The 16,768-nt window shown below is 39.5% G+C and overlaps 2 protein-coding genes and 1 long non-coding RNA gene across 3 annotated transcripts; all 3 read left to right on the top strand.

Annotated features, from left to right (window-relative positions):
* Positions 1 to 1,035: 1,035 nt before the first annotated feature.
* On the top strand, positions 1,036 to 5,568 carry LOC124275050 (heparanase-like). Its single transcript, XM_046710524.1, has 5 exons — positions 1,036 to 1,271; positions 3,155 to 3,285; positions 3,691 to 3,742; positions 4,799 to 4,849; positions 5,367 to 5,568. The coding sequence occupies exons 1-5, from the start codon at positions 1,087 to 1,089 to the stop codon at positions 5,566 to 5,568; spliced, it is 621 nt and encodes a 206-aa protein (XP_046566480.1). The 5' UTR covers positions 1,036 to 1,086.
* Positions 5,569 to 6,837: 1,269 nt separating this feature from the next.
* LOC124275046 lies at positions 6,838 to 8,180 on the top strand. Its single transcript, XR_006898196.1, has 3 exons — positions 6,838 to 6,848; positions 7,361 to 7,504; positions 7,964 to 8,180. It is a non-coding gene; the product is annotated as an uncharacterized LOC124275046 (long non-coding RNA).
* A 2,286-nt stretch (positions 8,181 to 10,466) lies between these two features.
* LOC124275049 (heparanase-like) lies at positions 10,467 to 16,065 on the top strand. The gene is made up of 10 exons (XM_046710523.1): positions 10,467 to 10,531; positions 11,008 to 11,138; positions 11,544 to 11,717; positions 12,025 to 12,226; positions 12,387 to 12,437; positions 12,637 to 12,834; positions 13,163 to 13,274; positions 13,525 to 13,634; positions 15,362 to 15,505; positions 15,834 to 16,065. The coding sequence occupies exons 1-10, from the start codon at positions 10,467 to 10,469 to the stop codon at positions 16,012 to 16,014; spliced, it is 1,368 nt and encodes a 455-aa protein (XP_046566479.1). The 3' UTR covers positions 16,015 to 16,065.
* Positions 16,066 to 16,768: the final 703 nt, after the last annotated feature.

Genomic DNA, 16,768 nt, shown 5'->3' with positions numbered 1-16,768 from the left:
CTCATATCGAACAACACGCCGTCCATAATTCTCAGTTGCTCTGAAACTTAAAGAACATTACATGTTGTTGAAATTGCATGAAATGCAAACAATGGCATTGTCATCGGACGGCGTGGATCAGTCTTCATTACATCAGTCACTGGCTTTTTGCACTGGGTTTTAAATCCACCATCTACGGATAGCGGAGTACGCTTTATGGTCTGCACACATGTAGGATAATGGTCCTTTATTTTATAGACACATATACATTGATATCTCACACATAGGTACAATATGTACAGCTGGACAGGGTCTCATAATAAATTACACCATGCACTCATTCACAGATACCTCAAAAGTGTCTGGATAGGTACATTTCTAATAGACTGTCATATCCCATATATCGTCAAGGTGCGGAACACATATGATATTATTCTGCAGATCCATGTGTAATAGTTTGTCATGTTACACAGAGGAAAACAGTCACTTCAGGGACATGGACAGGAAACATATCTACGTGAACACTGTCTCTTTTTGAAACATACCATCTTTCCATGTGTCTTTATTGCCAACCCTTAAGACAGATCTGACCATGTCCAGGACAGTTATTTTGCAGGTGCCATTTTCACTAACCGACCATTGTATTACCTCCCAACTTATTACCTGTATAGGAATTGAAAGGGTCTTGTAGCTTTCATTTCTATTATTCACAAATTTGTCTTGATCTTATCTGTTTAAAGTGCTTGTTTATTCCAATATACAACATGCTATCAGGCTGTATTTTGAAATAAAATCCAAAGGTGCATGGCATGTGTTTAGAAAATAGGTTTCCATTTTAAAGATGACATGGTAATACAAGCAGGAAGTCAAACTTAGCATTAATAAAGCCGATCCTTGAAACTAAGAAACATGATATCTAGGTGGTAGTTAGATAGCAAATAAAAACACTAGAAGGCATTGAAATACATATATGCATTAGAATTCATGGAAGTTGTGAAACACGCGTCTGGACTGCCTTATCTATTGCCAAGGCTTGGTAGCACCTGCTATCTTTCGGCACCACAGAAGAAGGGCACTTTACCCTCCTACAACAGGGAAACAGTTAACATGACCATGGATATGTTCTTGTGTTTATTTGGACTGGCTTGGATACAGCCGTTTACTGTGTCCCTGCACACCGAACATATCAGAGTAAAAACTAACCACGTGTTGCATGTGATAGATGACATGTTTGTCGGGGTTAACATTGACAGCGGACGGCTGAGGTACAATCTGAAGTTTCACAATGTAAGGTAGGCATAACATCTGTGCAAACATGTCTGTTCATTCTGTTACATAGATTACGTTACTTGATAGATGGGGTTGTGGGCAGGTCCTGTTGATGGGTGGAAATGATTGAACATATATTTTAGGGTCAATAGAATCCATATTAACAAAATGCGACAAAATGCGATGACTAACATAATTTTGTCAGTTATATGTGAACTTTAATGACCTTCTCTACACGCCTACCCTAAAACTTTTGGCGGTCTTTGAAAGAGACTGCTCTACTGAACACTAAAGTTGTGAAATTTAGACACCAAAGGTTAGACCTGTTAAAATGTTGCTAGACAAAAAGGGAAAACCCGAAGTCATCATTCTGGTTATAGATCCACATGAATAGGTTATGGATCCACATCGATAGGTTATGGATCCACATTGATAGGTTATGGATCCACATAGATAGGTTATGGATCTATATAGATACGTTATGGATCAAATAGATAGGTTATGGATCCATATAGATAGGTTATAGATCCAAATAGATAGGTTATGGATCCCATAGATAGGTTATGGATCCACATACATAGGTTATAGATCCACGTAGAGAGGCTATGGATACACAAGGATCGGTTATAGATTCATATAGATAGGTTATTGTTCCACATAGATAGGTTATGGATTCATGTAGATAGGTTTATGGATCTATATAGATGGGTTATGGATCACATAGATAGGTTATAGATCCATATAGATAGGTTATAGATCCACATAGATAGGTTATGGATCCACATAGATAGGTTATGGATCCATATGAGATAGATTATGGATCCATATAGATAGGTTATGGATCCACATATATAGGTTACTGATCCACATAGATAGGCTATGGGTCCACATAGATAAGTTATGGTCCACCCCACATAAATATGTTATGGATCCACATAGATAGGTTATGGATCCACATAGATAGAGTTATAGATCCACATAGATAGGTTATGGATCTACATCGATAGGTTATGGATCCACATGGATAGGTTATGGATCCATATAGATAGGTTATGGATCCAGATAAATAGCTTATAGGTCGAAATAGATAGGTTATGAATCACATAGATAGGTTATAGATCCAGGTAATCAGGTTATAGATCCAAATAGATCGGTTACATATCCACAACAACACAAATACACAAGAATCACTTTCTTTACACACCTTGAGTCTTCTTTAGAGTGTTTTGTCACAAAGAATCTTATGCAAAGATCTAAAAGTGAAAGAGATGAGGATGTCCAACTGGTCTCCTCGATTTCTAGTTCACTTTGGTAAATCAGTGGTAAATCCGTGGGAGCCGTGCCAATTAACACTTATCAGAGGGGTACACAAAGGCCGCAGCCTAGACTACCAGTTGTCCAACTTCCATTTTTGTGGAAGTCGCGTTAGCTGAGCGGGTTAGGCGGTTGATTTACGTGGTAAATTACGTGGTAAATTACGAGGAGAATTTCGATTCATGTGTATAATGAAACAGATCAGCCAGAAGGGAAAAACACTAAGTACACTGCTTACTAACGAATTCCACTTCCAAATTCAATATAGATATTATGAACAAGGGAACCAGTCATTTCAAATATTGGGTTTTAATTCATGACGTTTGCTTTCATTTTTGGGTCTAGGTTTCCTGAATAGCTAAAACAAATGAAATGTACACAATATTTAAGTGAAGTCATGCTTTTTCTCATTGATTGCCTTTCTGTCCAGCTTTATCATTGACCGCTCAATGATCAAATAGCAAGTTTCACCCCTCGTTGCTCCAAAACGCTGCAAGTAATTGCTATGTGGGTGTAAACTCCAAATCACTTGAGGACTGTAATTTGACTACCAGTGCATTTTGTTGAGCCTAAAAATATGTTTTATCAACAGCTCTCCCAAACTGCAGGCCCTTGGAAAGGCTTTAGCACCCGGGTATCTGAGAGTCGGGGGCACATCAGGGGACTACATGGTGTTCGACCCGACTCACGACATTGCTACTGGACAGCAGTTCCAGCTCCGAGGTGATAGCTGGATAGGATAGTTATATCTTCCAAAATGAACAACAATATACAAATATAAACAACTTTACTTCAAACCACTACCGACTACTGTGCTGATACAAACGAGTCCAGATCGGACAATAGTTTGGAATACATGTAGTATCATTCCATAAAACTGTCAATGCTGTTGCATTAACTGGGCCAACGTCTGGAAACCCCGTCTTCCGACCATTGCTAGTGAGGACTGTCATATGTCTAGATAGGAACATGGCTACGTTCCCAAAATTCAATAATCCTGATATTTGTCGACGGATTTCTTTATTCAAATCTGCATCAAAATGCAGTGTTTGGTTGGCCTTATTGTTTTAACATATATGAAACCATATAGGTTTTAGACAGATGCAAATCCGAAACATATATTTTCAGCAACGACCTGGGATGATCTCAACATGTTTGTTCAAAGATTGGACTCAAACTGGTGATTGGTCTTAACCTAATGCTCCGTGACGGAACAAAGTGGAACCCATCAAATGCTAAGCTGTTGCTCAAATATTCCTCTGACAAAGGGTATCCTTTTGCCGGGATTGAACTGGGAAATGGTAGGTTTGAAGCCATATATATGTCACATCTATCACAGATAATTTAAAAATTGAAATATAGTTGTTTGGAATCCGCACAGAACAGGTCCTAAACAAGAAAAGATACGTAATCAGGCTGGATAATTTCGTTCATACGTGCCACGTATCCTATTTGGGCGTTAAACAATAGACGGTCACATCGTATTATTACTGAATTATCTGCGTCTTTTCACACTAACATTGAATGCAACACCCTTAAAACATTAAGAATGATATGAATATAATTTGTATATTAATTCCCTTCTCCTTGATGTACCATACTGTGTGTGTAGACAGGATCCCTTGTTATTCGTAATGCATAATTACCTTCGTATGTTTTGTCCATGAAGCACCAAACTTTTATTACCGACAATGGAATACAACTGTCAGTGAAGCGCAACTGGCAAGTGACTTCAAAGAGTTGAAACAAGTCCTCCAAGGAACGGCCTATAAGTCTAGTCTAATCCTCGGACCTGACGTGGCCAGTTATGAAGACAAGTTTTTAAACAAGTATGCATTAAATACACATTTCATACGCTACACTTGGGAATATGGTGCTTAGAGACCCAGTGCTAGAATGTTGTTTTACAAACTGAACCACCTCTGTGCTTACTTTGGTATGTTAGTCTCACCCTTTGTGTCAAATCTAAAGCATTCATTCAATAACTGACATGGGAGCACGAGTGTGTCAATCCCTTTAGTTGCATCCTTGAGGTTTGGATTTACCTTGCCCGAGCTCAAACGCCTGAAACCTGTGTCCCATCTGTCGTTCCTCATTATTCCAAGCGGCGTTAAACCATTCGGTAGCTTTTATCTTTTCACACATCAGATAAACGGTTTCCACAAACACGAATGTGGTAAATGCAAGTGATACCTTCCTCGATACCCTCTTGTCAAATGTGATCATGCAATTCCAGCTTCCTGACCGATGGCGGAGCCAGTGCCATAGACGTCCTGACCGTCCATCAGTGAGTATCGTCCTTGGGTATCAGGGCATCAGGGACGTGGACGTCAATGAATCATTCATGTCATTATGGATGATCCAGTAGCATCGGGTCTTGGGGTAGCCAAATTAAAGCATCCGTTCGTCCCGCTGAAGACCCTGGTTTGATTCCCTACATGATGCAATGTGTGAAGCCCATTTCTAGTGTCCCTCGCCGCGATATTGCTGGAATATTGGTAAAAGCGGCGCAAAACCATACTCACTCCAGCAGCAACCGTGGATTACAGCGAAGACATATTTGCCGAATAATGGATATATAGTAGCAGCGGGATGGTAACTGATGCTTATAGTGGACGCCGAGTGGGAGGATGACTTTAACGAAATGAGTAGATCACCAATCACTTTGTGTAACACACTTCAATAACAGGAATATATACAAAATAATAAGAGGAACAAAAATAGAAAGGAACGTTTGTTTGGCTGATTGTTGCGTGTACCTTAATACGGTTAGGACTTTTTGTGTTAGATTTTATTCTTTTCAGTTACTACTTTAATGGAAACACAGCGAAACTCGAAGACTTTTCATACCACTCTATAATGGACCGTCTTATATCCGAAGTTCAAACAGTGGTGGGTATGGTGCGAAGCTATCATGGCCTGGTGGCGTGGCTAGGGGAAACTTCTTCTGGCTATGGGGGCGGCACTCCTGGCATTGGCAATAGATATGTGGCAGGCAATCTGTGAGTATTTTAGCTATTCAAAGGGTGTTTGCTTAACGTTTTCTTTTCAAACAGTTTCATGCTCAGAGTAGATTTCTTTATATGAAGAGCCTGTAATCAGAAAAGTAGAAAGCAATGTAGGAACGTCAAGCAGAACGCCTTGAATGAAGGGCCAGCATATGTTGATTTAGAATTCGATTGCTAATAAATATTTCTTAGATGGTGATTACTGATGCGTTTAGTTCTGCAGAAACACCAGGACTATTTTGAAAATATTGGGATTCAACTGTAAGACATTGTTCTGTAAAGTTTACACGGGTAGGATATACCATTGATGATGACGTCTTCGGTGTCTGTGGCACAATTATCGTCCAACTGTTTTCTTCTTTTCTATACATGGTTTGTTAAGAAAGGATTATTAATCTAATACTGTGATTTTGTTCAAAATCTTAGGTGGCTTGATAAACTGGGAGTGTCAGCAAAATATGGTATAAAAAGGGTCATGCGCCAGTCATTCTTCGGAGGGCATCACTCACTTCTTGATGACAACAGCGACCCTACTCCTGTGCGTGAACGCATGTTACGTTAATATATTATCATGTCATATTAACAGCTACAAAATGTCATTATGTCGGAGGGGCGGTTAGGTAGCCTAGTGGTTAAAACGTTCGCTCGTCACGCCGAAGACTCGGGTTCGATTCCCAATGTACAATGTGTGAATCCCATTTCTGGTGTTCCCCACCGTGATATTGCTGGAATATTGCTAAAAGCGGCGTAAAACGATACTCACTCACTCACTTACTCATTATGTCGGAATTCCATATCATGATAGGTGAACAGTACCTTGTGCTTATAGGCCGTATGTAGTGACCAAGGCCTTCGAGGTAGTCTCTCATGGATCATCCTGTTTCGACCATCGCGACATCAACCACATTCGTTTTGTTTGTTTGTGCTGTATGTTGTTGCTACACCCAGCGATATACCAGCTGTATGAAATGTAGTAAATTACCGAATCTGGACCAGACTATCCAGTGACTGACATGATGAACATCGATCAGCACTATTGGAATACGATTACATGTGTCAGCCAAGTCAGCGAGGCTGACCACAACCGATCTAATCATTTGCCTCTTACGACAAGCATGGGTTGCACTAAACAATAGCGTGTAATGACACCATGATTTCATTTACCAGGACTATTGGTTGACGCTTCTTTACAAGAGACTTGTTGGCAACAAAGTATTTGATGTTCCATCCTCATCGGACAACATCCGACTGTATGCCCATTGTACGAAAGCTTAACAAGTGAGTTCACAATATAAACTGTATTCACAACTTGGTCAACATTTCCCAACAATGCACACTACACAACAGTTTGGTCATAGATTACCATTAATCACCTTGAAAAAGCATTTTATCAAAGTCCAAAATATACACACAGTCATTGCAATTTGAATCAGTTTAGAGCTATGCCAGGTACTGGCAGAACAACAGCTGAGTGTCCGTGATTTTCAGGAAGGAATGTTTTGTTCTTATTGGTACGTATCATGAATATATCGAATTCGACTTAAGACGTTACAGAGATGTAATGCCTATATGTGAGATTCCCGTGGGTGGCATCTGCATCTTTGCATAGCTAGCAACTGTGTGACGTCATCAAAACAAATGACGTCACTCAAATCATTATGACGTCATGCCCTTACAAGTCATTCATATGATATTTTCAAAAAATGAATGAATTGACTAGGTTTCAAGGAAAGTAATACTAATAATCCTACATATTGACATATGTTATGACATCACTTTTCATGGTTCAGCGTATACAACTACAAGCCTGGAAGCATCACAGTGTATGCCCTCAACTTGAATAAAGACCCCGTACTCCTGACTATATCGGATCTGAACATCAATAGCATGGACAGATTCTGGCTGACTCCGGACGGAGGAAACCTTACGTCAACGTTTGTATATCATATGTTTTCTTTCAACTCTAGAGCTTATGGACTGTGTCCGTGTTGCAAAATCCATCAACAAACAATCGGTTTAAATAATGAGGATAAAGTTGAGAGGCATTTGCCTCAAAAGCAGCTCTTGACGCAGGAATCTGTAAAATGACCTACGACAAACTTTCTTCTTTGATGGACATTTTAGAAGTTGAGTTGATGAAGAATGATGACAATTTTTATGGATATACAACTTTTTATTCTGTGAAGGGTGAAGTTTCGACATAGATGCCGTTGTCAAGCAAGTGATGACAACGACAACGCCTTTCACAGAATAAAAGAAGTTGTATATCCATAACAATTAATCATCATTCTACGACAAACTTGTTCACACATGCTATAGTTGCAGGACATCTGTTGGATCCACAGATGATCAAGAAGAATAAACAGACCAACCAGGTTTTATATTCTTTCCAGAAAAGTCCAACTCAATGGCAACACTCTGGAACTTGTCAATAACCAAATACCACACGTGATGCCAAGATCTTTGGGAAGTGGGACGATGAAAGTACCCGGAAACTCATTCGGCTTCATCGTCATCCCTGACGCCAACATCGCGGCATGTCAATCACAAGGCCACGGTACCATTGTCGGATAGCCATCTGAAAATTTTAATAAAATGTTTACAAACCGCCATGATGGTTGTCTTTTGGAATGTAGACGTGTTAGGTGGCCTTTGAAATATCTTAATTGTGATAACATCCTCTATTACTAACTTCTATTTACAAGTTTCAGTTAATCTACATGTTTCTCAGAGTGAAATATGACAGGAAACACAACACAGGGTTATTTAATTATACAGTTATATTCATCCCTGAAACGACTTCACACTGTGCAAATACAACAGTATGTGTTTGAATAAATGGTTGGAAGGTTTAGAAGGTTCTTAAGTTCATATAATATGGAATAAACTGCTCCAAAAGGAGGGTTTTCCCATGCTCTCACACTGTAGTATGGTACGAACCGATCTTAGGGTTACACGTTTTAATTTTAAAATCACCTCTTTACAAGATATATGGAATATGGTTACTTTTGCATCCTTAGACCAGGAAGATCATGGCTTTGCGACAGTTAAGCTGTTGCCTAAATGATTCTTCAACTCAACTCCCTGCACCAACGCGTCTTATCACCAGTAAAGCTCCACATCGTCAACACATATTTAATATTTGTTCATACATTGAACGCCTTGTTCGCATTCACTCCCAACGAAGGCAAGGGCTGACGTTTGAATGTATATTACCACGTACTTTTACTTCGCTACTGTGTGTTCGGTGCTCATTGAATACATGGCTAAAGTGTGGTGATTAAGTGATCTTCAGGTAACATTTGTAGATCATTAAGTTGGACAAAAACAACAACAAAAACAAAAATAGCCCTGACTGATGGACAGCGTTGCAACACGAACATATTTAGATCTCCAGATTTGTTACAGACTGCCATCTCATGACGGTACTGCTGGGATGGGTCAGGCAAGAAAGACTTTCATTCGACGCAGATGGTCTGAGTGAGGGACAGAAACTACATGCTTCCTTTTGGGACGAACACCTGGTGTCATTACGGATTTTCAGTGATCCGTTCTTATATGTTCACCTTGATTTTGCATTATAGGCAAACTTGTTTCGGAGAATAATCGAGACTTTGCATGTTGTAATCATCAATTTAGGTCAGCTAGACTGACATGAAGACAGGAGAGACGGTTATACATATCATTAGTGAATTGTCGCTTCTCCAAACATCTTTGGAAATGTGTGTTATTTATTGATGTACAATGAACAAATCTTAATACATCAATCCCGTCCTGAGAAACAGCACACGCAATAACAAATCAGTTTGAAATGCTTGGATAAGTTGCATGCTTACTGCACTCACAGAATGAGAATGTGGTACTACAGTGTGTACAATATTGACGATACATCCCATACATCCGATACATCACCTTTGGTGTCATGTAGGGTTACTTTGACTAAAAGTAGAAGTACGATTTACTGCATGTTGGAAGCCCGCAGGTTTCTGAATAATACTTGTCTGGCGTTTGCATGTGTCGTCAGTATGTAGTCAAATTAATTACAAACTAGCCTGCAAACAGCATGTAGCTATGGAAGAGGGAGCAATATGGTTCTTACAGCATTTCCAGTCTACTGTTGTAGCAAGGACTGGCATCTAGAACACACAAGCTTATTAATGTTACTTTTACAAAATTAAAGTGAGACAACAGAACACAAACACGCAAAAGCAATGTGCAAACTAACTGGTTAAAAGCTGTGACGAAATATTTGGTAGGCGTTTAAATAGTGCTAAAGGAGAATCCACTTGTGGTCGATTGTGACCCAGTGCAAGCTGAGTTCATGTGTTCTGTATATTCGACAATGGGCTTTGTCGACTCGACACAAGCTTGCATGGGAGAATATTTTCGATCGTCCAGGAAAGTTTTATTTGCAGATTTTGCACTGTTAGACTCAGCGTCATCACTTTTCAAAGTGTTTAAACTCACCTACAACAGAAATGTAAAGTGTATCTTCGTCATATTAAGGATAGGTCGTGTGTCTACATATTTCCAAATGTTATCGGGACTTGATTTTTCTCAGTTTCACATTTACGTAATAAAACTAAGATAAGATACCAAAACAGATACACACAAGCCCAGTTCTTGACCAAAAGTCTAGGCATAATCTTAATCATCTCAATCATACATGTGGCTCCATCTTCTTATCAATTGTCAGGTCTTGGTGGCACCTGCTGTTTGCCCAAACCGAAGTGAACATAGGAGGTATATATCTCAAAATGAAGTAACGGTGAAAATGTTCCCGGATATCATGATCTTGTGTTTATTTGGACTGGCTTGGATCCTGCCGTTTACTGTGTCCCTACACACCGAACATATCAGGGTAAAACTAACCACGTGTTGCAGGTGATAGATGACATGTTTGTTGGCGTCACCATCGCCGGCAGTCAACTGAGGTCTAATCTGAAGTATCACAATGTCAGGTAATAAAACATCGGGGCAAATATGTCTGATTGGTTTGTTACTTGGTTGACGGATTTGTTTGCAAATCGAGGTTCCGGATGAAAATATACATTTATATCCACAAATAAATGCCATGAACACTTTCCACAGTAGAAGTCTGGATTGTATCATGAACATTATGAAATAGAGATGATACCAGGTCGGGTGCATTCTGGTCCATCAGCGGCACTTGTCAAAAACCGGTGCGAAGTAAAGTCAGTTATTCGTCTGTGAACATATGGTGCAAGTATAAATAGGGAATACCATAAGACGTTTTGACAGTTTTACCGGGGCCTTATAACCTGGACAAAACACATTGTGAATAAAGAGTCTTTTGACGTTCTTTGTAATCTTGGTAAAAATAGCCTGTTCGATTGTAGGACTACATTTATTCAGGGAATATAGGTTGATTATTACCATGGTTCAAGAAGCACACAAAACGTGTTTGTTTTAACAGTTCTCCCAAACTGCTGACTCTGGGAAAAGCTTTAGCTCCAGGGTATCTGAGAATCGGTGGCTCGTCACTGGACTACATGGTGTTTGACCCGACCCACAACATTGCTACTGGAGACCAGTTCCAGCTCCCAGGTGAAAGCTATAAAACATTGTTCCATCCTTCTAGCAAACACCTTCACCGAAAGGTCTCCCTATGAGTCTCCCTTTTGACTGACAGATTTCTTGTTTCTGTGTTCACATAATCTTGTTTAAACTGTTATATATTCAAGATATACAACTGAAAGAATGTATTATTTGATGTCAGATCGTGACAGCAAAATAACATTGTTGCATCTTTCTAGAACAAACCTTCCCCAGAAAGACCTTGAATCTACATGTACGTTTTGATTGAAGAATTTCCATATTTCTGAGCTCACGAAATCTTATGCAAACTGTCATGATTGAAGATGCTTCCAAGTGTGATTTGACTCTATATTCAAGATATACAACTGAAAGAATGTATTATTTGATGCCTGATCTAGAAACACTTATTTTCAGCAAACACCTGGGATGATCTTAACATGTTTGTTCACAAGATTGGCTTCAAACTGGTGATTGGTCTCAACCTGGTGCTCCGCAACGGAACGAGGTGGAATCCATCAAATGCAAAGCTGCTGCTCAAATATTCCTCTGACAAAGGATATCCTTTTGCAGGGATTGAACTAGGAAATGGTAGGTTTCAGGGGCATTTACCACACATAATAGTTATTCTTGCTGGGGATGTCTTGAGGAGGAGGTCCCGAACAACCTGTACTTGTATGAGGTGACTGAATGGATCGGTAGTCAGGTTGGTTAATTTGTGTTTTTACCGGACCACTGGATTCCAACCGCCTGGAGATTGTGAATACTCTCATCCCGCATGCACACAGGGTGATCTTTTCACATTATCGTGAAGAACGAGAGCAGATTTTCATCACTAATATTACATTTTGAACTTCGCATTGTTATTTATTCCATGATAAATTGATACCGTTGCCAGATTTTTATATCGTGCTTGCTGAATTTATTTTAATTGTACCTATTTTTCATATTTATTTCCGACATCGGAACATTACAATCAGTGATGCTCAGGTGGCAAGTGACTTCAAGGACCTAAAACAAGTCCTCCAAAGAACGGCCTATAAGTCTAGTCTCATCCTTGGACCTGACATAGCCGGTTATAAAGACAAGTTCATTAAAAAGTATGTACAAAATAGAAATTGCATCAATTCACATCAAAAGTGTGAAAAGTACAAAACCGTATTAAAACCACTTAAAAGCGTAAAAGTTTCACACACAAGAGAATCCATTTCCACAAACGTTTCGTCCCTACTACCTGTGAAAAGTGACCGTTCCTTCCAGCTTCCTGTCCTTGGGTGGAGCCAGTGTCATAGACGTCTTGACCATCCATCAGTGAGTACCTTCCTTCAGGGTGGGGAAGTATCAGGGCCTACAATGAGTATGTCAGTAGCAATACTCCAGTAATATCACGGAGGGGAACACCAGATATTGGTTTAAAACATCGTATCCGTGTGGTGAATTGAACTCGGTTCTCCATTTGTTTAAGTGATTGTTGTGTATACAGTAACACAGTTACAAATTCCTGTTTCAGTTACTACTTTGATGGACACACCGCCAAACTCGAAGACTTTTCTGACTATACAATAATGGACCGTCTTATACCTGAACTACAGTCAGTGATGAATACAGTCCGAAGCTATCATGGTCTGGTGGCGTGGCTAGGGGAGACTTCTTCTGGCTATGGGGGCGGCACTCCTGGTATAGGCGATAGATATGTGGCAGGCAATCTGTGAGTATTTTAGTTATCAAAGAATTTTGGTTTGAAGTTTTCTGTAAGACGGGTCAGTAAGAAACATTGAATACAGCAGAATAATGTCAACCAGAGCACTTCCGATGGAGCGCCAGTATACGTTGATGATGCCAATTGATAAAACATGCTTGCTAGATGGAGATTGGGGAGTTGGTACATTTGGGAAAATTGGAATCAATTGTATGTTCAAGCATACGTGTTTATGGTGTACCATTGCTGATGTCTTAGCATAATATTCCAGTTTCCTATGTGTCTTAAGAAAGGATGTGTACATGTACGGATATATGATGGTTATTCTTATTTTTAGGTGGCTTGATAAACTAGGTGTATCAGCAAAATATGGTTTTAAAAGGGTCCTCCGCCAGTCACTCTTTGGAGGGCATTACTCGCTTACTGACAGCAATAACGACCCTACTCCTGTGTGTATTCTTAAGTAATGTCAAAATGTACTATGTCATATTAACGATTAACAATGTAGTTTTGGCCGACTGCAATATGAAGTCTCTTGACAAAGATCGTTGAAGACCTTTAAAACCTTATTATTATGGAATAATCACTACTTTAACAGATATTTTCAATGTCCTGTTGGGACAGCTTGAATAGGCACAGAACAACACAGAAGTCAATACTGTTTTTCTTATAGAGGAACACCATAATTTCTTTTCACAGGACTATTGGTTGACGCTTCTTTACAAGAGACTTGTTGGCAACAAAGTATTTGATGTTCCATCTTCATCTACCAGCATCCGACTGTATGCACACTGTACGAAGCTTAACAAGTGGGATGTTAAACCATATACTTTTACAAAACTTGTAAAGCGTATACTCGAAAACCTTCACATTTATCATACTTAAACATATCTTTTAGAATGAAAAGAACGACGTCCACAATGGGCATGAATGGAACGTTGTTTGGCTGCTCGAAAAAAACTCAACTCACAAAAAATTTAATATAAATCCAAATGCAATTCGGTTTTCGAGCAAGAAACGATGAAACAATGAATAGGATTATCATTCTCTATCGTATCCATACATGTTTCGAACGAAGACACCCAACATTCCAAAATATTGCAGGTAGCGTTCTGGTCATCTAGACATTTCATCTAATTGTGTGAATGTTGCATATGCTATACATATATGACTGACTGACTGACTGAGTTTAGTTTTACGCCGCTTTTAGCAATATTCCAGCAATATCACGGCGGGGGACACCAGAAATGGGCTTAACACATTGTGCCCATGTGGGGAATCGAACCCGGGTCTTCGGCGTGACGAGCCAACGCTTTAACCACTAGGCTACCCCACCGCCCCTATACATATATGAATTACCAATATTGTAAGAACATTATATCAAAGTCATAATATGCAAACACTGAATTTGAAAAATAATGTTTGCCATAATTACGCCCAATACTGTAGCCGAAGTACAGAACATCATCTCAGGGTGCAGGATGTTTGCTGAGCCGAATGCTCTGCTCTGTACGTTTCACAGCGGTTTTTCCCTTTACACCAAACGGAATTTGTTGCTGAGGATAGTTAGACTGCATTTTTCTTCCGCACTGACGTCCTATATTTAATTCAACTGAAGTTCCGAGAATATTGGGGATAAATAGCATATTTTAGTATGCAGAGTCAACTACAAAACATTAACGTGCCCCCTTAATGTGTTGCAAAGCAAATCTATTCCGAAACACTTTTCGTTACTTACACGCTTTCGAATCTCTGTACTTATTATTATCTAACTGTATTTGCGTTCCATCAACAACTTGATTATCTGGTCTGTTTACACGCCTCTGTTGCATGGCTGGAGTACTGTTGTGCAGAACATATAGGCAGAACATATATATACTAGACAAAAATAGTTAGGGATACATTTAAATTTTGAAATTATAAATAATGATCCATTTATTCATTGACACACCGATAAAATATCAATCATAAAATACCAATATCCCTAACTTATTTTGTCCAGTATACTTCCATTTTCAGGCGAACACCCGGTGTCTTTACTGTTTTTCATTGATCCATTCATATTATTTTTACAGCTATCTTTCCATTTACACATGAATATGTTGATTAGTTTTTTATTGTACACTAATCTTCTGTAGTTGCCGTATCGGCATATGTCATGAATATATCACGGTTCAAAGGTCACAAAAATGTATTACAATGTAATGTTTCATGTGGCCGCCCCGTGGCCGCCATCTGAATTTCAACATAGTAACTATACGCACGTGACATTAATCAAACATCATGACGCCATTGTGTCCTCACAGGTCGGCCAAGGCAATTCGAGGATATTTTCACATTCATTGAATTTTCACGACATCTGTTTTGACATCACTGGTTCATTTTGGTTTGTTTTACTGAAAACAAATGATATCACTTGACATCATGTCCTCACAAGTCAATCGTATGATATTTAAAAAAAATGAAATGACTCTAGTAGGTTTAGTAATAATCCTACATATTGACATATGTTATGACATCACTTTTGATGTTTCAGCGTATATAACTACAAGCCTGGAAGCATCACAGTGTATGCCCTCAACTTGAATAAAGACCCCATACTCCTAACTATATCGGATCTGAACATCAATAGCATGGACAGATTCTGGCTGACTCCGGAGGGAGGAGACCTAACGTCAACGTTTGTATAACATGATATGTTTTCTGTCAACTCTTGAGTGAGTGAGTATCGTTTTACGACGCATTTAGCAATATTCCAGCAATACCACAGCGGGATACACCAGAAATGGGCTTCACACATTGTGCCCATGTGGGGATTCGAACCCGGGTCTTCGGCGTGACGAGTGGACGCCTTAACCACTAGGCTACCCCACTGCCCTCAACTCTTGAGCTTAAGGACTGTGTCCGTGTTTCAGTTATCACTGTGTCGTAAGTCGGTTCATAAATAATTGGTTCAAATTATGAAGATAACTTTGAGAGACATTTGCCAGTTTTCATTTTCTTTCCAGAAAAGTCCAACTCAATGGCAAAACTCTGGAACTTGTCAATAACCAAATACCACACATGATGCCAAGATCTTTGGGAAGTGGGACGATGAAAGTACCCGGAAACTCCTTCGGCTTCATCGTCATCCCTGACGCCAACATCGCGGCATGCCAATCACAAGGCCACGGTACCATTATCGGATAACTGAACCAGCATTATTTTCCTATTACGTTTAAATAAATTATTTACAAAGGCTCTTTAACGTTTGTGTTTTGGGACTTAGTCTTGTTACTCATCCTTGATATGAAGTTCCCACAAGCAAGTCACCCAGAGGGTTTGTACAAGTAATGATGGTTAGATCTTCAGGAAGAGTAATGATTAGAGTGTTTCCTGGGTGAACAGTATCAAACGTTATGGACATTGCTGTTTCATGTCATTGTCGAACTGATTTTACGTCTCAGGCTGTGGGATCCGTATTTATTAAGATACGTCTGGTGGCCGCACACTAACATGACACTCGGAATTGATTGTTTGTTTTGTGTATTGTGCTTGCCCTCCCCCTTACTAACGTCGGTTTGATGATAACAGCCCAGCCAGATACCAGGTCGCAGTTTAACGTGAATACTCCACTCAGATATATACTGAGTCAAAAAGAAACTTCACATTCTTTCTTCAGGGCACTATAAAAGAACAAGAGATAGTAAGATGGTTAAATTGTTATTATTTCATTGCTGAGATCTGTGTGATGTACTCGATACACTGACAGTGCCATAATCAGTTCCATTAGGCTACACCGCCGTTCCAAAACATGGGTATACAGAATGTCAAGTCACAAGAATAAAAATGCGAAATTTCTCAGTTCAATATCGTGTATGGCTGCCCGCGCATTCACCACTGCCAAACACCGTCTACTCATCGACGGCCTGATGCTTGTGAACACGTGGTTGGGGATTCTGCG

This window comes from Haliotis rubra, unplaced genomic scaffold (assembly GCF_003918875.1).
Source record: "Haliotis rubra isolate DU_JTF1 unplaced genomic scaffold, ASM391887v1 Scf1979, whole genome shotgun sequence".
Lineage (NCBI taxonomy): Eukaryota > Metazoa > Mollusca > Gastropoda > Lepetellida > Haliotidae > Haliotis > Haliotis rubra.
Note: the sequence above shows the minus strand (reverse complement) of the source record. Positions and strands in the feature narration are given on the sequence as shown.

What these genes read in the sequence shown, in the direction of transcription:
- LOC124275049 (XM_046710523.1), top strand. Translation starts at nt 10,467, where the DNA reads ATGTTTGTTGGCGTCACCATCGCCGGCAGTCAACTGAGGTCTAATCTG. An exon ending in AGACCAGTTCCAGCTCCCAG is followed by an intron (nt 11,139 to 11,543) that starts GTGAAAGCTATA and finishes ACTTATTTTCAG; the next exon opens with CAAACACCTGGGATGATCTT. An exon ending in GCAATAACGACCCTACTCCT is followed by an intron (nt 13,275 to 13,524) that starts GTGTGTATTCTT and finishes TTCTTTTCACAG; the next exon opens with GACTATTGGTTGACGCTTCT.
- LOC124275050 (XM_046710524.1), top strand. Translation starts at nt 1,087, where the DNA reads ATGACCATGGATATGTTCTTGTGTTTATTTGGACTGGCTTGGATACAG. An exon ending in CTGAAGTTTCACAATGTAAG is followed by an intron (nt 1,272 to 3,154) that starts GTAGGCATAACA and finishes TTTTATCAACAG; the next exon opens with CTCTCCCAAACTGCAGGCCC. An exon ending in CAAAGATTGGACTCAAACTG is followed by an intron (nt 3,743 to 4,798) that starts GTGATTGGTCTT and finishes ATGCAATTCCAG; the next exon opens with CTTCCTGACCGATGGCGGAG.